Raw genomic sequence first — 15,505 nt, forward strand, 5'->3', positions numbered from 1 at the left:
GTTTCATATATGCCTAACACACAAAAGTGGAAGATGATTAGATAATATTTTTAAATAATTTATACACAAGACAAAATTTCCAAGTGTGCAGACTTCTTCCGCTCTCAGCGTCTTGTCTGGACTCAAAGCCTTGCGGATTCTGGAGCATTTCAGGTCTGAGATTTTAGGACCAGGAATTCTCAACCTAGATTGAGAAAGATGCCTGTGTTTGCTCAGAGCTTTCCGAACAAATGCCTTGTGAAAGGCAAAGCCCTCGACTGAGGGACATTGCAAGCTTCAGAAAGGATTGTTATTCCAAATGATCTTCCTGGACTCTAAGTAGTGATTGACAGTGTCATGCTAGGCCCATTGGAAGAGGCGGAGGGGAAGGAGGTGCTGAGCTCTTACAGCCTGCAGTCCTAACTGAACCACACCCCGGTCCCCATAACATCTCCAGCGGGCTGGGACAAGGTGGCAGTGATTACTAGCACAATGCCTAGGCCACAACTGAAGACATTCTTAAGAACAGAGGTAGTGTTTGTTTGTTTGTTTGTTTGAGACAGGGTCTCATTATGTGGCCCTGGCTACCCAGAACTCACTATAGAACAGGGTGGCCTGGAACTCACAGAGATCTGCCTGCCTCTGCCTCTCAAGTTAAAGGATGAAGGTGTATGACATCATACCTGGTCTTAGAGTACTTTCTTCTACTTATTTTTAAAGATGTGTTTTTTATTTATTTATTTATTTATTTTATATGAGCCTTTGCCTACATGTTATGTATGTGTACCATGTGTGTGCCTGGTGCCCACAGAGGCCAGCTAGAAGCGTGTGTCAGATCCCCTGGAACTGGAGTTAAAAAACAGTTGTAAGCCACCTCTGTGTGTGGGGAATCAAATCTAGGTCCTCAGGAAGAGCCGCCTATGCTTTTAGCTGCTGCCTCCAGCTCCCTCTCTCAGAGGGTTTCTTAGGCATTGTGCATTGAGGTGGGTGAGGCAGCTGCGCAGCTGGGGGCTTTGCCAGCAAGCCTGACAACCTGACTTCCACATGCTGCGAGGGGACAACTGACCCCTGTAAGTTGTCCTCTGACCTCCACATGCATGCTGTGGCATGTGTGTACACATTCACATACATGCATGCAAGAAAAGTGTTCTCTGCTCAGCTGGCCCAGAGCTAATGACAAGGTTTGCCACGGCTACCAACCAAGGTGGGTTCACTTGGGGTCTGAGCTCAGGGGGACTCACAAGGATGGCGTATGTGCACCCGAAGTGAGAAAAGGTGACGTTAATGTGGGGCGGACACTCAAGCTTATGTGGTTCTTTGTTTCCCCAGAGCTCAGACAAGGGGCCAGCGAGGCCCACTGCCTTCAAGCCTGTGCTGCCGCGGTCCGGAGCCATCCTGCACTCCTCACCTGAGAGTGCCAGTCACCAGCTTCACCCCATGCCTCCAGATAAGCCCAAGGAGCAGGAGCTGAAGCCAGGCCTGTGCTCAGGGGCACTGTCCGACTCAGGCCGGAACTCCATGTCTAGCCTGCCCACACATAGTACCACGAGCAGCTACCAGCTGGATCCTCTGGTCACCCCCGTGGGGCCTACCAGCCGTTTTGGGGGTTCAGCCCACAACATCACACAGGGCATCATCCTTCAGGACAGTAATATGATGAGCCTGAAGGCTCTGTCGTTCTCTGATGGCGGCAGCAAGCTGGCTCACCCCGGCAAGGTGGACAAGGGCTCCTCGTGTGTGCGCTCACCACTTTCCACGGACGAGTGCACGATCCAGGAGCTGGAGCAGAAGCTGCTGCAGAGGGAAAGTGCCCTGCAGAAGCTCCAGCGCAGTTTTGACGAGAAGGAGTTTGTCTCGGGCCAGACCTTCGAGGAGCGGCCAAGGCGTCCCAGGGATGAACTGGAGTGCCTAGAACCCAAGGGTAAGCTGAAGCCGGCCTCCCAGAAGAGCCAGCGCACACAGCAAGTGCTCCAGCTGCAGGTGCTCCAGCTGCAGCAGGAGAAACGGCAGCTACGGCAGGAGCTCGAGAGCCTAATGAAGGAGCAGGACCTTCTGGAGACCAAGCTGAGGTCCTACGAGCGGGAGAAGACGAACTTCGCCCCTGCACTCGAGGAGACCCAATGGGAGGTAAGACTTCACTGGTCCTGCCTGGGCTTTGCTGACAGCAACCACATCTGCATTGCCGACCGAGTGCTTGGACATGTGCTGCTAAGACAGCTTTATGGCTAAGGAGGGAACTCTGGAATGAACTGGCGTGGGGAATGCTCTGAGTCAGTTCCACGTTTCTTGCTCCTTCCGTCATCCCCCTCATGGCTCCCAGTCATTGAATTTGCTAGCGAGTCTTTGGCGGGAAAGTCAAAACCCAGACAAGGGAGGCTCAGCCAGGCTGCCATAGGGCTGACCTGACTTCTGGGAGACTAGACGGAAGCACAGTCACACCGGTGTTTGCTGGATATGAGGACCCTAGAGAAGGAATGGGACTATTTGGTGCTTTGAGGGGAGGGGGCCCAGTTTACTGTCATGAGTGGCAGGTAATCAGTGATGGAATTGCCCCTACATGCTGAGGAGTACCTTCAGATTCTACTTGATCAGCTGGGACTTAAACATAAGAGAAAAAGAAAGAGGACAGAATAGACACATAGTTGCACTTTGGGGGGACAGTTTTGTTTGGTTTTGTCGTGTGTGTGTGTGTGTGTGTGTGTGTGTGTGTGTGTGTGTTGGAGCTTAAACCTAGGACCTCACATTTGCTAGGACAATGCTCCATCACTGGTCTGTTTTTTCCTTGCTTTTGGAACGAGTTCTTCAAGCCTGGCCTGGCTGTAGAGCAGGGTCCGTCCATGCATCCTGTGCATCGGAAAGTAGCTTTCCTCCCTGAGCAGCCCTTGGGCCCAGGCAGGCAGGCGGGGTGTGTGCACATCAGCGCAGTCGCTCACTCCTGAAGTGTCTATGTGAGGAAGGACGGCAGGTGTTCTATCTGGAGGGTTGGCGTCAGGCCTGGACGGAGTCACCCACCATCAGCGGCATAGCCCTGACTGCTGCAGCTTCCTGTCCTCGCCCTGTGAAATGACAAGTAGTCACACAGGGGGTGAAGAAAGGGACCTGTTGTGCATCTCAGAGAGAAGTAGTGAGTGTTGGCCCTTGTCACCCATCCTGATGGTCGAGACTGGAACTAAGGTGGATATTGCAATGATCTTGTTCCCACCTTGGCTAATTAGGATACTTAGCAAAACAATAAAAAAATAAGTAATAAATAGTGACAGAAATATTGCCATAAACCCACCTAATTTACAGGGAGTTTAGGAAGTGCCATGTTCTTCTATCTAATCCTTATAACCATATTATGAAGTAGGTACGTTACAGTTGTTCAGTTTATAATTAAGGAAACTGGCTCACAGATTAGTTACAATAACAAGTTGTTGGCCAAGTGACTTGGCTGACCTCTGATACATACGGGAGATCAGTCCTAGGATTTACCTGTGAAGCTGTGGACTGGAAGTTCTCATTTTTACTCTTTATTTATTTGGGTGGTGGGAATGTGCACGTTGCAGTCCAAATGTGGAGGTCAGAGGTCAGCTTTCCAAAGTTGGTTCTTTTCGCCATGTGGGTCCCAGGGACAGAACTTAGCTTATTGCAGACAAATGCATTTGCCCTGGGAGCCATTTCACCATAGCATTCACACCTTTCATTGCTTATTGCCTCCATGCTAATGTGTGCCAACTTCACCTGGTGCATAAGTGATCCAACCGGGATTCACAGCCCGTGCTCCAGTGTGACTGTCCTAACTCTCTCTATCAAACTAACATAGGCTTGGCATGTTCCTCAGCTTTTCGTCATCATAACAAAATGCACAAAACATGCAATTTGTGAAGAGGGAAGGTTTGTTTTGGCCCACAGTACTGGAGCTTTCGCTTATGATCAGTTGACAAGCAGACTTGCTTTGGGCCTGTGATGAACTAGCTAGCATGTCATGATTGGGCCATGTGGTCATGCAACTGTTGAGAACAAAGAAGGGACCAGGATCCCATGGTCCTCTTCAAGGGTCTATGACCTGAGCGTCTTCCTCTGCACCTTACTCCTAAGAGGTTCTATTACCTCTGCAGTGTTACCACGCTGGAAATCAGGCTTTAACATGTGGTCTTTGGGAGGCATTCAAGGTCTGGACTTGGCCTTGTCAAGAAATTCAGGTTCTAGCTGTGTGTGGTGGCGAGGCTAAGTGTTGTCCTTTACATTGGCCAGCGTTTCACTGGGAGCAAAAGGGAGCTTTACTGGGAGAAGAAAATGGAAATACAGGAATGATGGTCTCCAGTTTTGTTCTAATAGTTCATTCTGGAGTGCTGAGCCCTGGCTTTCATTTTCCTAGTCTAACTGGCTTTGGTCCCTAGGCTTCCTCTTTGGGTCGGGGCAGGTGCGTGGTGGATACCAAACCCGGAGCTTCATGCATATGAGTCATACACTTTTTTTTTTTTTTTACTTTTTCTTTTCTTTCATGCTTTCTTAGAGGTGGGAGGGGATATCTGAGACAGGCTTGATATGTATAGGCTGGTGTGTACCACCACTTCAAACCATACCATGACCCTAAATAAAGCTTATGATCCCCAAAGAGTCAAGACCCCAGAGCCACAATGATCTGACTTCATTGTGATCTTGGCCCAACTTTGATGGCCAATGACAGTTGAACTGGATGGGGAAGCCAAGGAAGAGAGGCAGACCACAGATCGTCATTTGGCAGATGTGTTCTGGACACTGTGAGCCAGACTGCATGGTTAGCCTTTGGGGTGCAGCAGGGCAAAGTGAAAAGGTCTCACGCCAGAGGTGAGTGCAGGGTTGGATTCATGCAGGAGCGAGGTTTCTGTGTTGTACCTGGAGCAGTGGGCAGAGGAAGGCATTGATTATGGAATTACATATAGCCTCAGGTTTGGGCACAGACTTGGATGTGAGGCCTGAACTGGAGGTGAGGTAGGCTTGGAAACGCAGGTAAGAAAAGGAGATTGTCTACATGCACAAGAACTGTGTTAAAGGCCTCCCTGTCAGGAGCACCCTGAGCCCTTTAGGAGGTGGAGATGTCATCTTGTTTAGGATGCCAATCACCTCTGGCGCCGTGTCTCACCCTTTCTCTCCTCACCCTTGGCAGGTGTGCCAGAAGTCAGGCGAGATCTCCCTTCTGAAGCAGCAGCTCAAAGAGTCTCAGATGGAGGTGAACACGAAGGCCAGTGAGATCCTCAGTCTGAAGGCACAGCTGAAGGACACCCGGGGCAAGCTGGAGGGCATGGATCTGAAGACACAAGACTTGGAGAGTGCCCTGCGCACCAAGGGGCTGGAGCTGGAGGTCTGTGAGAACGAGCTACAGCGCAAGAAGAACGAGGCAGAGCTGCTGCGGGAGAAGGTGAACATTTTGGAGCAGGAGCTGCTGGAGCTGCGGGCCCAGGCTGCCTCCCTGGGGCCTCTAGGGGTGGGGCCTACTTTCTCAGAGGACATCCCTGCTCTGCAGCGGGAGCTGGAGCGACTGCGGGCTGAGCTGAAGGAGGAGAGGCAGGGCCATGACCAGATGTCCTCCGGCTTCCAGCATGAGCGGTTGGTGTGGAAGGAAGAGAAGGAGAAAGTGATTCAGTACCAAAAGCAGCTGCAGCAGAGCTATCTGGCCATGTACCAGCGCAACCAGCGGCTAGAGAAGGCCCTGCAGCAGTTGGCCCATGGGGATGCGGCAGGGGAGCCCTTTGAAATTGAACTGGAGGGAGCTGACATCCCCTATGAGGACATCATAGCCACTGAGATCTGAGGGGCTGCCCAGGGGATGGAGGGTTGGGGACTGGACTCCAGAAAGCAGGGAGGTCTGAGCCTGTTCAAAGAGGCATTTTGAGCCCCTCTGAGAGAAGTCACCTCTGGGGCCCAGACTCAGGAGTTCCCAGTGGTGGGGACTTGGTCTTTCCTCCCTTCTTGCCTTTTCCAACTAACTATCCCTGCTGCTTATTAGACCTTGATTTCTGAACCCCAAGTGCTCGTGGACATGTGTTCAGGGGCTTCCTGTGCTGGTTGATGTTTCCCTCAACTTTGGTCTCATTCACGGTAGGGGCAACTGCCATAGGCCAAGTGGCCACCCAAGGACAGAAACATCTTCCCTGTCACCCCCAAGCCCTGTCATCCCCTAGGCATATTGGGATGCCTTGAGATAGAAGCCATGCGTAACCAGAAGCCTTGGACACGCTCCTCACTACAGCCTGCTCTTCTCTAAACTGCGAAGGTGGAGGAGTTGTGTTGCCACATGGTTTAGCCAGCAAGCCATGGGAGGAGGGGGTGGATGGACAGTCCTGCATTCCAGAATCTTCATGGGTCTCACAGAGCTCAGAGAGAGAAGTGAGGGGAGAGAACCATGGCAGACAGTGGGATTCAGAGTCTAAAATGGGATTCAACCCCTCCGCCCCCAGTGGTCACTCTGTTTAAAGCCATAGATATTGGGGTCCTAGGTGCATTACCTGGAAGTGACATACAGCATAGCTTCACTCTTATTCCAGGGGAGCCTCCTGTGTGCTCCAGCCAAGGCCAAGGCAAGGCCTTCCCTGAATTGGTCCAGCCGCCAATATGGAACCCCCTTCCCCCCGAATATCAGGCTCTTGCTTGGGTCCAGAGTAGCTCATGCACTTAGATCTTAGATAGTATGCATGGGAGTGAGGCGCTAGCCTCCCTTGCCTACAACGTCTTCAGAGCTGTTAAAACTCTATATAGATTGGGCGGGGTCACACATGCCGCCTGGGTTGCAGTCTAGGCAGGCAGAGGGAGGGACAAGGAACATACAAGAGCCGTCTCCCTCCACTGGAGCCCCATGCCGTAAAGATTCAGTCTGGAGAGCAGCACGTGAACCCATGGGAGCCTGGACTTGTCTTTTGCTAGAGGCAGAGGGAAGTACAGTTGCTTAGTTCAAGAAATTATCTTCGTCTCTCCCGTCCCCCCTCCCATTCTGTGTTTTCCAAGGCAAGCCAGATTAAGCAGGCAGCCAGGCTGCTCCATATTCTATTTTTGGTTCTTACCACAGCTGTTGTCGGTAGGACACCCAGCCATGTGCAGCCTGGTGGGTGGGACCCAGGGGATGGGAGATGGAAGGGAGGGTCTGTGCTTGGCAGTCCAGGAACCAACTCTAGTTCTACGTTCTACCTCCCTAATGCTGGCCGCTAGAGTTCCTGGTGGACCCCAGCCCCCCGACCTTGGCTTTCCGTGGACTTTCTGCCCTTCCTACTGTCTGCAGGATGGGTGCCTCCCCCTCCCCTAGATGGCTCTGCTGTCTCATCCTGGAGTTAGGCTTGGCCTCTTCAGCTGACTTCCAGTGTCACCCCGTCCTCTGGTCTCCCATTGCCCATAGCCACACGCTCAATTTAAACCTGGAATTGACAGGCCAAAGATGACAGCCCCTGCTTGCAGGGTCATACCCTCCACTAGGCACAGTTCATAGCCCAGTTTAAAAAAACAAAGTTCCTGTCCCTCAGCCCTTCGTTCTCTACCGGTCTGTGCCTTGTTTGAGTCCTTCACATTGAGACTGTCCAACAGAGGGGAGCAAGATGGGGGTTAGCTGCCTCTCCTTAGACTGCAGGACTCCACCTTCTGAAAGAACAGCCAGAAGCCCAGTGCTGTGCCATAGAGTTCTTGTTCAAAGGGAAGTGGGTGCCATGCCCCGGCCAGGCACACAGGCAGAGACCTTGTACTCTGTATCTGTGCTGGGTGCCTTCTACTCACAGGGAGTTCTTCCCACGACACTGCCCAGTGACCCTGCTCCAAGTCATCTTTGAGCCCTTTGCCTGGGACTTACCCAACAATCAAGGTGGCAGATACCCATTCAAGACTGCTAAGAGCCCATGATCCCAGGGTAACTCAAGACACCTGTAACCCAGTAGCCTTGCCTTCCTGTGGCCTTTCTTTCCATCTCTGCCCTAAGGCATTCTGTCTGTGGGCCATGCCCGTGTTGAAAGGCTCAGATTGAACAGCTATTGAGTAGGGCTGGGATGTGTGGATTCAGGGCAGACAACCAGCCTGCCATGGGCTGTCTCTCAGATCCATGCGTTCCTCAGAGATAACCTGGTCTGGGAATGCTGCTGCCCTCTGAAGGAAGACTACCAGCCAACATCTTGCAATCCCAGACTCCCATGGGGTACCTCCATGCTCAGTTCTGTTCTCTCTAGGTGCACTTGAGCTTCAGCAGGGGTCCAATCATTTGTAGGACTTAGCATCTCTCCTCTGAGAGACACTTGCTGGTCCTCTTGTCCCTGGCCCCAGAGAGATGTCCAAGGGAAAGCCAGGCTGGACCAGAGATTTCCCTAGGACCTGAGCCGTCCTCAGATGCCACATAACAGAGCACAGCACCCTTCGGTGTCACCTGCTTTCCCCTTTGACCACTCTGGAGCCCTTGGTGGAGGCTGGCTTCTGAGGGGCTGGCATTTTGAAGACTATGTACATAGTTATTTTTCTCTCCCTTGTTTGTGGTTTGCTTTGCTCTTGATGGCTTTATTTTGTTTTATTTTTGAAGTTCTTTGTTGGCCCTGTAAACTATTTCTGGTAATTTTATGTTTTTATTTATGAATAAAGAATGCCATTTCTCATGTCTTCACAGTCACTCTTGTCTCCTATGATGTGGCAGGCAATTCCTGGGGACCTCTCCCTTTGGAGCCAGTAAGGCAAGGTCACTCTGTGCCAACTGGGGTGGCTCTCACTTAGAGGCCTTGAGGAAGGCATCTCTGTGACCTGGGGAACCCTGCCTTCACTAGTCTGGTGACCTTACTTGTGATATGTGCTTTGGGCTGATCCAGAGGAAGGAGGGAGGGGACCAGGGGCCAGTGACTTCAGAAGCATGCCCCTTCTTAAGCCCAGTCTTTCGCCTCCTCCCTCTGCCAGCTGCTCACCCCATAGGCAATATTTGGTCCAGTACATATGGCCTTTTGGCAAGGGGACTGGGGTAGCAATTGCTGCCACTCTTCCAGCCCCCTAGGTGTGAATGCTGCCACCACAGCTGCCATCTGTCCTGTCTGCCTGGGATTAACTATTCCACCTGATTCACCTTGAACATTGCTTGTTTGGGGTTCAGATCCTAGGCCCCAAAGATAGCCAATATGGTGACAGGCGACAGAAGGGTTGCACAAAGAGAGAATTAAAGGCCCACGGGAATGAAAGAATGCCTCTGGGGAAGGGAAGGCCATTAGAGGCTGATGTTAAGGAAGGCGGCCAGGTCCTCCTTGTAGACCCAGCTAGGAGTGTGCTACTCATAATAGCCCAACTAAAACATGCCATTCTGGATGGCTGGCCCCTCCCCTTCCCTGGGGGCAGACTCAGGGGAATTAGGCAGGAGACCCATGCTGCCAACTTTAGCATACGCTTGGAAGTCTTGGCAGCTTCCACTTTAACATTTTTGAAAGCTCCGGGCTGTCACGTCAGAAACGTCTTATTCTGCTGGAGAAGGAAGGTAGCTGATCCCAGCATCCCAGCTAGGACCACCCAGGACCCAGCCAAAGTAATATGCAGCAGAGATTTGTTTAGAGATCCTGCCAGCATCAAGACACCCCAGAACCATGACACGTAAAACAGTTTTATTTATTTTTATACACAAAAGCAGCCCCACTGAAGAGAGGCAGCGAAGTGGGAGCAAGGATGCCTCCCCACACCACCTCCTCTTCCCATGCTGATCCAAACAGAAGAGAGTGGAAGAGACAGTGCTTTTCTGAGAGCCAGCGGCTCAGGCCTCAGCCTTGAGCAGCCTGCACAGACAGCACCCAGCCACAGCAGATATTGTTATGCAAATGTCTTAAACCCTGTGCACACCCGTGAGAGAAGGGAGTTGACCAGTCCCTGATTCTCCCTGACCAACTCCTTCAGCAATTCTGGAAGGTCATGCTCCTCCCAAGGTTCTCCCCAAGTTAGGTGTGGCCTGCCTCTGTTTCCAGAGTGCGCTGATCAAAGTCGCGGGCCACCACTCCCAGCACTCAGGAGGCAGAGGCAGGTGGCATTCGAGGCCAGCTTGGTCTACATAGTGAGCACTATATAGAGGGCACTTGGTCTATATAGTAAGCACTATGTAGCCAGCAATGTGTCTGAAAAGGATGTGGTAAGGCCATTGGTACAGGAAAAGGAAAGCCTTAGCTTGGCTGTCTCCTCAAATCCTTTCTCTTGAGAATCTCTTCTCTCAGAGCCTGAGGAGACAACTGCCTATGGAGGGCACCTGCAGCTCTCCGCAGACTGCTGTGTCCTGTGCCCACCCGGGTAACCTATACTCTCACCTGCCTTCCATCTAAAACTAGCTCTATCATCAAGCATCACACATGAAAGCAGAAGTCTTGTGAAGTGATGCGATCCTTGCAGTGATGCTGAAGTCAACATGGCTTCTTTGCTTGTTTCTAGGTAAGTGAATTAAAAAAAAAAGATGTAAGCACTGAGGATGAATCCCAGGGCCTTGCACACACGAGGCACGTGCTCTCCCACTGAGATTTACCCCAGCCTTCACTGGGTAGTTTGACAATGAAATGTTGGGCTTCAAGCAATTTATCCATACATAGTATTGCTATTGTTTGCTTGGGGAGGCATTAGTCACACTAGGCAGATGCTGTTTTAGCCCGCTGTACAATCCATACTTCCTGCACATCTCTGTTCCACCAGCCTTGCCTTGCACGGTGGAAGCAAGTCGTAGTTAACTGTCACTCTCTCATCTCCCTATGCAATCAGATCCTGGATCCTGTAGGTCCCACCCATTCCTTAAAACTCGCCCCACTCCTTCCTACAACTATTGGTCAGTCAGAGGTTATCAAGGAGTCAAAGAACATTCCAGATATCCTAGACACTTGGAAGTATAGCCCCCCCCCTTCTATAGTAGATGTAAGCAGATGTAATCATTTCCTAACCGCCCAGACCCAAATAATCACACACAAACTATATTAATTACCACACTGTTTGGCCAATGGCTCAGGTATATTCCTAGCTAGCTCTTACATCTTAAATTAACCCATCTCTATTAATATATGTATCTCCACGAGGTTGTGGCTTACCATTAATAATCTGGCAGCTACGTAGTGTTTGCCTGACTCTGCCTTTTCGCTCCCTGAATTCAGTTTAGGTTTCCTGCTCTGCCATAGGCCAAAGCAGCTTCTTTATTAACCAATGGTAATAAACCATTTGCAGCATACAGAGGGGAATTCCAGATCAAGTAGAGATACAAAAACAAGGTCCAGACATCTGGATGGTTTCAAGGTCAAAGAGGCTGGTTAACTGTAGATCAGGTCGCCTTGGCCCCAACCCGTGACTGGCTCCATTCATTCTCTGGCCCTATTCTAAGACTTTTAACCCCTGCTGTGAAGGCTCCTCCTGCCACACCTTTTCTCCATCCCTCAGTGGCTGCTACCCTTCTCATGGCCCTCTTGGCGGTCTCTAAGGTCTTCCTGCTTTCTGAATCTAACCTGTATCAGAAAAAAACAAGTATGGGGTTCAAAAGATTCCCTAAAAGAGGTTTCATCAACCCTGAGGGATTTCTCCCAGTCATCATCTGCCCTTCAGTCCTGCTTCTCTCGGGATCTGGGTCGGCTACACTCACCACCAGACTGGTGCTGAGCAGTGTGACATGAGTTACTTAGCCTCTCTGTGACTCCGAGGGTGCCTGGACCATTAAATATGATAAATGCTCTCTCAAGTATTGCTTTGATTGTTCTCACCACGACAGAGTGTTAGTACAATCACTGGAGTTTGCTGGTGTAACATCACTGCTGCAGGGCCTGAGGAAGCCCCTGCACCCATGCTCCTGACGCTGCTGAACCTCTCTCAGTGAGAACAGATATTCTCATCTCCAGCATCCTGCAGTCTTTTCCATCTGCTCTCAATTCTAGAAGACTAGTTTGGTGGGGACAAGGCTCTATAGGTGGGAAAAGAAAAGAACAAAGAGGGACTTGCTGGCTGGGGCAGTGCAAGTTAGTGACATGTGACCTAACTCAAAGGAGCAGACAGTCAGAATCCTCACTCACCACCACCCTGAGCACAGCTTCCCTCCCTGCTCTGATATTTCAGCTCCATCACACAGTGCCAGCCTGAGTGTATCCACATGCACATGTGTGCACATACACACACACACACACACTCTGAACATACCCACATGTACACACACATGCACAAGCACACACAGAGACAGAGCATACTCACACACACACATGCATACACACACACACACTGAGCTACCCACATACACATATACACACACACTCTGAGCATACTCACATGTACACACACATACACAAGCACACACACAGAGCGTACCTACATGCACACACACACACACACACACACACACACACACACACACACACGTTGCCTCCATTGCAGCTAGTTGGGAGCTAAGAAGCTCATGACAGAATTTGTAATCAGTGGCTTGTGAAGCAAATCAAATTCCTCGTTCTAAAAATAACAGGGTAATATGCCTGCATGGCTTGTCACTCAGATGGCATCCTCTTGGGCCACATAAAGTGGAATACAAAGCCAGGAGTTCCCAGTTCAAGTGGAACTCCAGCTCAACAGGTGGGGGTGGGGGCAGGCACTGTTAGCATTCACCAAAACCACAGTGGATGCTGTCTGGCTGAGGCTGGGGGATTGCACAAGGCTCTTATTTGCCTTTGGGCCCTCCATTCATTTTTCATGTAAAGAGAGGTTGGGTGTCCTTGTTGATCCACAGCACCAGGCCAGCTCCCTTGCTGGTGACAGAGTTGAGTCTGTGCACAGTGAAGGGGGGAAGGCAAGGTCCAGCGATGTTCAAGGTCACTTAGTTTCCTCCCCCATACTCATCAGAGTAACCTGAAGTGCTCCTGAGTCCTGAGAAACATCCCACTGGAGCTACGGGTTTTGACATGCCTTTCCGGGCTTTCCACCACCCTGGAGGTACAAACTGCCACAAGGATGCCTCTCCAAGCCTCCACCCTGCATACAGTGAAGGTCAGGCTCTTTGTGGATGGAGCCCTCAACCACTGACAATGCCAACAGCACTATCAGGCAGGTGCCAGCCCTCCCCTGTGGAGTTAATGCTTTCTAGGGACATGCTGGCTCCGGAGCCCACCTGGCTGGGTCCCAAAGACCAACTTAGCAAGCAGAGCAGGCCACAGCCATGCCAACTGGCCAGCTCTGAATGGGAGCTGCCATCACAGAGCGACACAAACTACAGAGAAAACCAAGTCCCCAGTCCAAAGTCCTGCTTCTGCTCCCTGCCATCTGGTCACCAAGGAAATGGGAGTTTTGGGCACAGTCACATGGGACAGCTTTGATGTGTCATAGCTAGGCAGGGATTTTCCTTCTCATAGATTGCCAGAGGTCCAGCCTCATGAGGACAAGAAAACCATGCTTTCCAATCACGCCTTGCACACAGGCACCCTGTGCACACATTTGTACATGCATGATGAAAGTCAATCGCGTTTATTCAGCTGTCTTAAGTAAAGGTTGAAAACTGGAGCAGAAGAGGAGGTGGTGCATATTTTATTGCGTGTGTAAAGTGTGAATGTGTTGCGTATGTGGTTGTGGTTGACTGAGTGTGCGTGTATGTTTGTGGGTATGTGTATATGTAGGGGCCCACAGAAGTGGGTCTGCTCTACCTTGACTGAGGGTTTAAGCCTACTCTTGCTCTTTCAAGGTTGTTGACAAGAGGTCTGACTGAGGGCATGGCTACAACAAAATAGCTTGGCCTAGGGTATGGTCACGTGGTGTTTTGGGTATTGAGATGGCCCACAGATGTAGTGATGAGGTGAGCAAGCAGGCTTGCTTTTCATCCTGCCTAGCTCCCGCATGGCTAGCTTTACACCCGAAATAACAACACACAAATTGTATTCTTTTAAACACTGCCTGGCCCATTATATCTAGCCTCTTCTCAGCTAATTCTCACATCTTGATTAACGCATTTCTAATAATCTGTGTAGCACCATGAGGTGGTGGCTTATCAGGGAAAGATTCAGCATGTCTGACCTGGCAGCTGGCTCCATTGCATCTGCCCTCACTTCTCTTTTTCCCAGCATTCTGTTCTGTCTACTCCACCCACCTATGTTCTTACCTATCAGGACAAGCAGTTTCTTTATTAATTAACCAATAAAAGCAACAGATAGACATATGACCTTCCCACATCACACAGAGGTAGATCCGTTCCTCCCTGACCAGAGAATTCAAGCATATTCCTGCTTCTTCAAGGATGTGACAGGAGGTTTGACCCAGGGAGTGGCTGCCTACAGGATTCTTGGTTTAAGGCGTAGTTGCTGCATGTCCTGCCTAAGCAGTAGAATGCTTAACTCAGGATATAGTGGTTTAATGCTTCGGCATTGAAGCAGGTAGTTACTCTGTTTGTTCTTTGTGTCGTGTTAAAGCAGTCTTTTGCCTTCTTCACCCCACTTTTGGACTGGTGTATATAAGTATGGAAAATAAACACGGGTGAATTCAGTATCTACTGGATTGCCTTCCCGGCTCTACTGTGTCTCTGTTCCTTTTCTTTCGTATCTCTGTTGCTCCTATCTAATGTTTCTAACCCACACACCCCTACCCTGGAACGTACAAATCCCATCAAGGCTGGACCCCAACAGATGTCACTCCAATGTGTAGCCATGGCAGTATTAGTTACTTTTCTGTTGCTGTCATAAAACACCATGACCTCAATGGCTTATGAAAGAACTTATTGGACTTAGGTTGACTTAGAACAGAAGGTTGACATCCTTGATAGCAGGGGTAACATGGAAGCAGGTGGTAGACATTGCACCTGGAGGAGCAATCTGAGCTCACATTTTGAGCCACAAATTAAAAAGCAGAGACATTAAATGGAAATAGCACAAGTCTTTAAACTCTCAAACCCTATCCCCAGGGATGTACCTCCTAAACTTCCCCCAAAGCACCAACAACTGGGAATCAGGTATCCTAAGACTATGGGGTACATATATCATTCAAACCACCACAGTATGTATGCATTTAGATGTATGTGAGATATATCTATTGTGTGCGGATATTTATGTGTGGGTATGTATATACTCATGGGTGCCTAAATATGTGTGCTAATGAATATGTATATATATATGTATGTAGATATGATATGCATAGTTGTGGATACATATATGTATAGATCTTCATGTGACTATACATGTGTGTCAATGTGGACATATATATCTGTACATGGAGGTATATTATATATTTAGAGGTATACACACACACATGACTGTGGGTACAGATGTATGTTTTTATATGTGATACACATGTGTGCCTCAGGGTTTTTCTAAGATGTTCTGAAGAGCATAATAGCTTGGAAATAGATTCTTCCTCTGCCAGTCACCGCCTCGGTTGGCATCACAGGCAACTAGGTTATAAGAGACTTGGTAAGAAACCCCACAGGCTGGAAAAAGACATGTTCAAACTCCCTTGTGTAGCCCCAGTGGCTCTTAGTTTTATTTTATCAGATCATAATCCAATCGCAGACATTCTGGGAGTCACCCTATATATGATCTCAATTATGAGAAATACAGATAAGAAAGAGGGCAGGGTCACTTAGGAACCCACTGGACAT

At 49.9% G+C, this 15,505-nt stretch overlaps 1 protein-coding gene across 1 annotated transcript in view; it reads left to right on the forward strand.

Annotated features, from left to right (window-relative positions):
• Window positions 1–8,564, forward strand: part of Lzts1 (leucine zipper tumor suppressor 1) — a 54,614-nt gene extending 46,050 nt beyond the window's left edge. The window contains exons 3-4 of the mRNA XM_041675151.1: window positions 1,309–2,106; window positions 5,111–8,564. Of these exons, the coding sequence (XP_041531085.1) occupies window positions 1,309–2,106; window positions 5,111–5,755 (1,443 nt within the window). The 3' untranslated portion in view covers window positions 5,756–8,564. The remainder of the gene's footprint in view (window positions 1–1,308; window positions 2,107–5,110) is intronic.
• Window positions 8,565–15,505: the final 6,941 nt, after the last annotated feature.

The sequence above is a fragment of the Microtus oregoni genome, unplaced genomic scaffold (genome assembly GCF_018167655.1).
Source record: "Microtus oregoni isolate MIOR12 unplaced genomic scaffold, Mior012 000025F_ref0000491, whole genome shotgun sequence".
NCBI classification, from domain to species: domain Eukaryota; kingdom Metazoa; phylum Chordata; class Mammalia; order Rodentia; family Cricetidae; genus Microtus; species Microtus oregoni.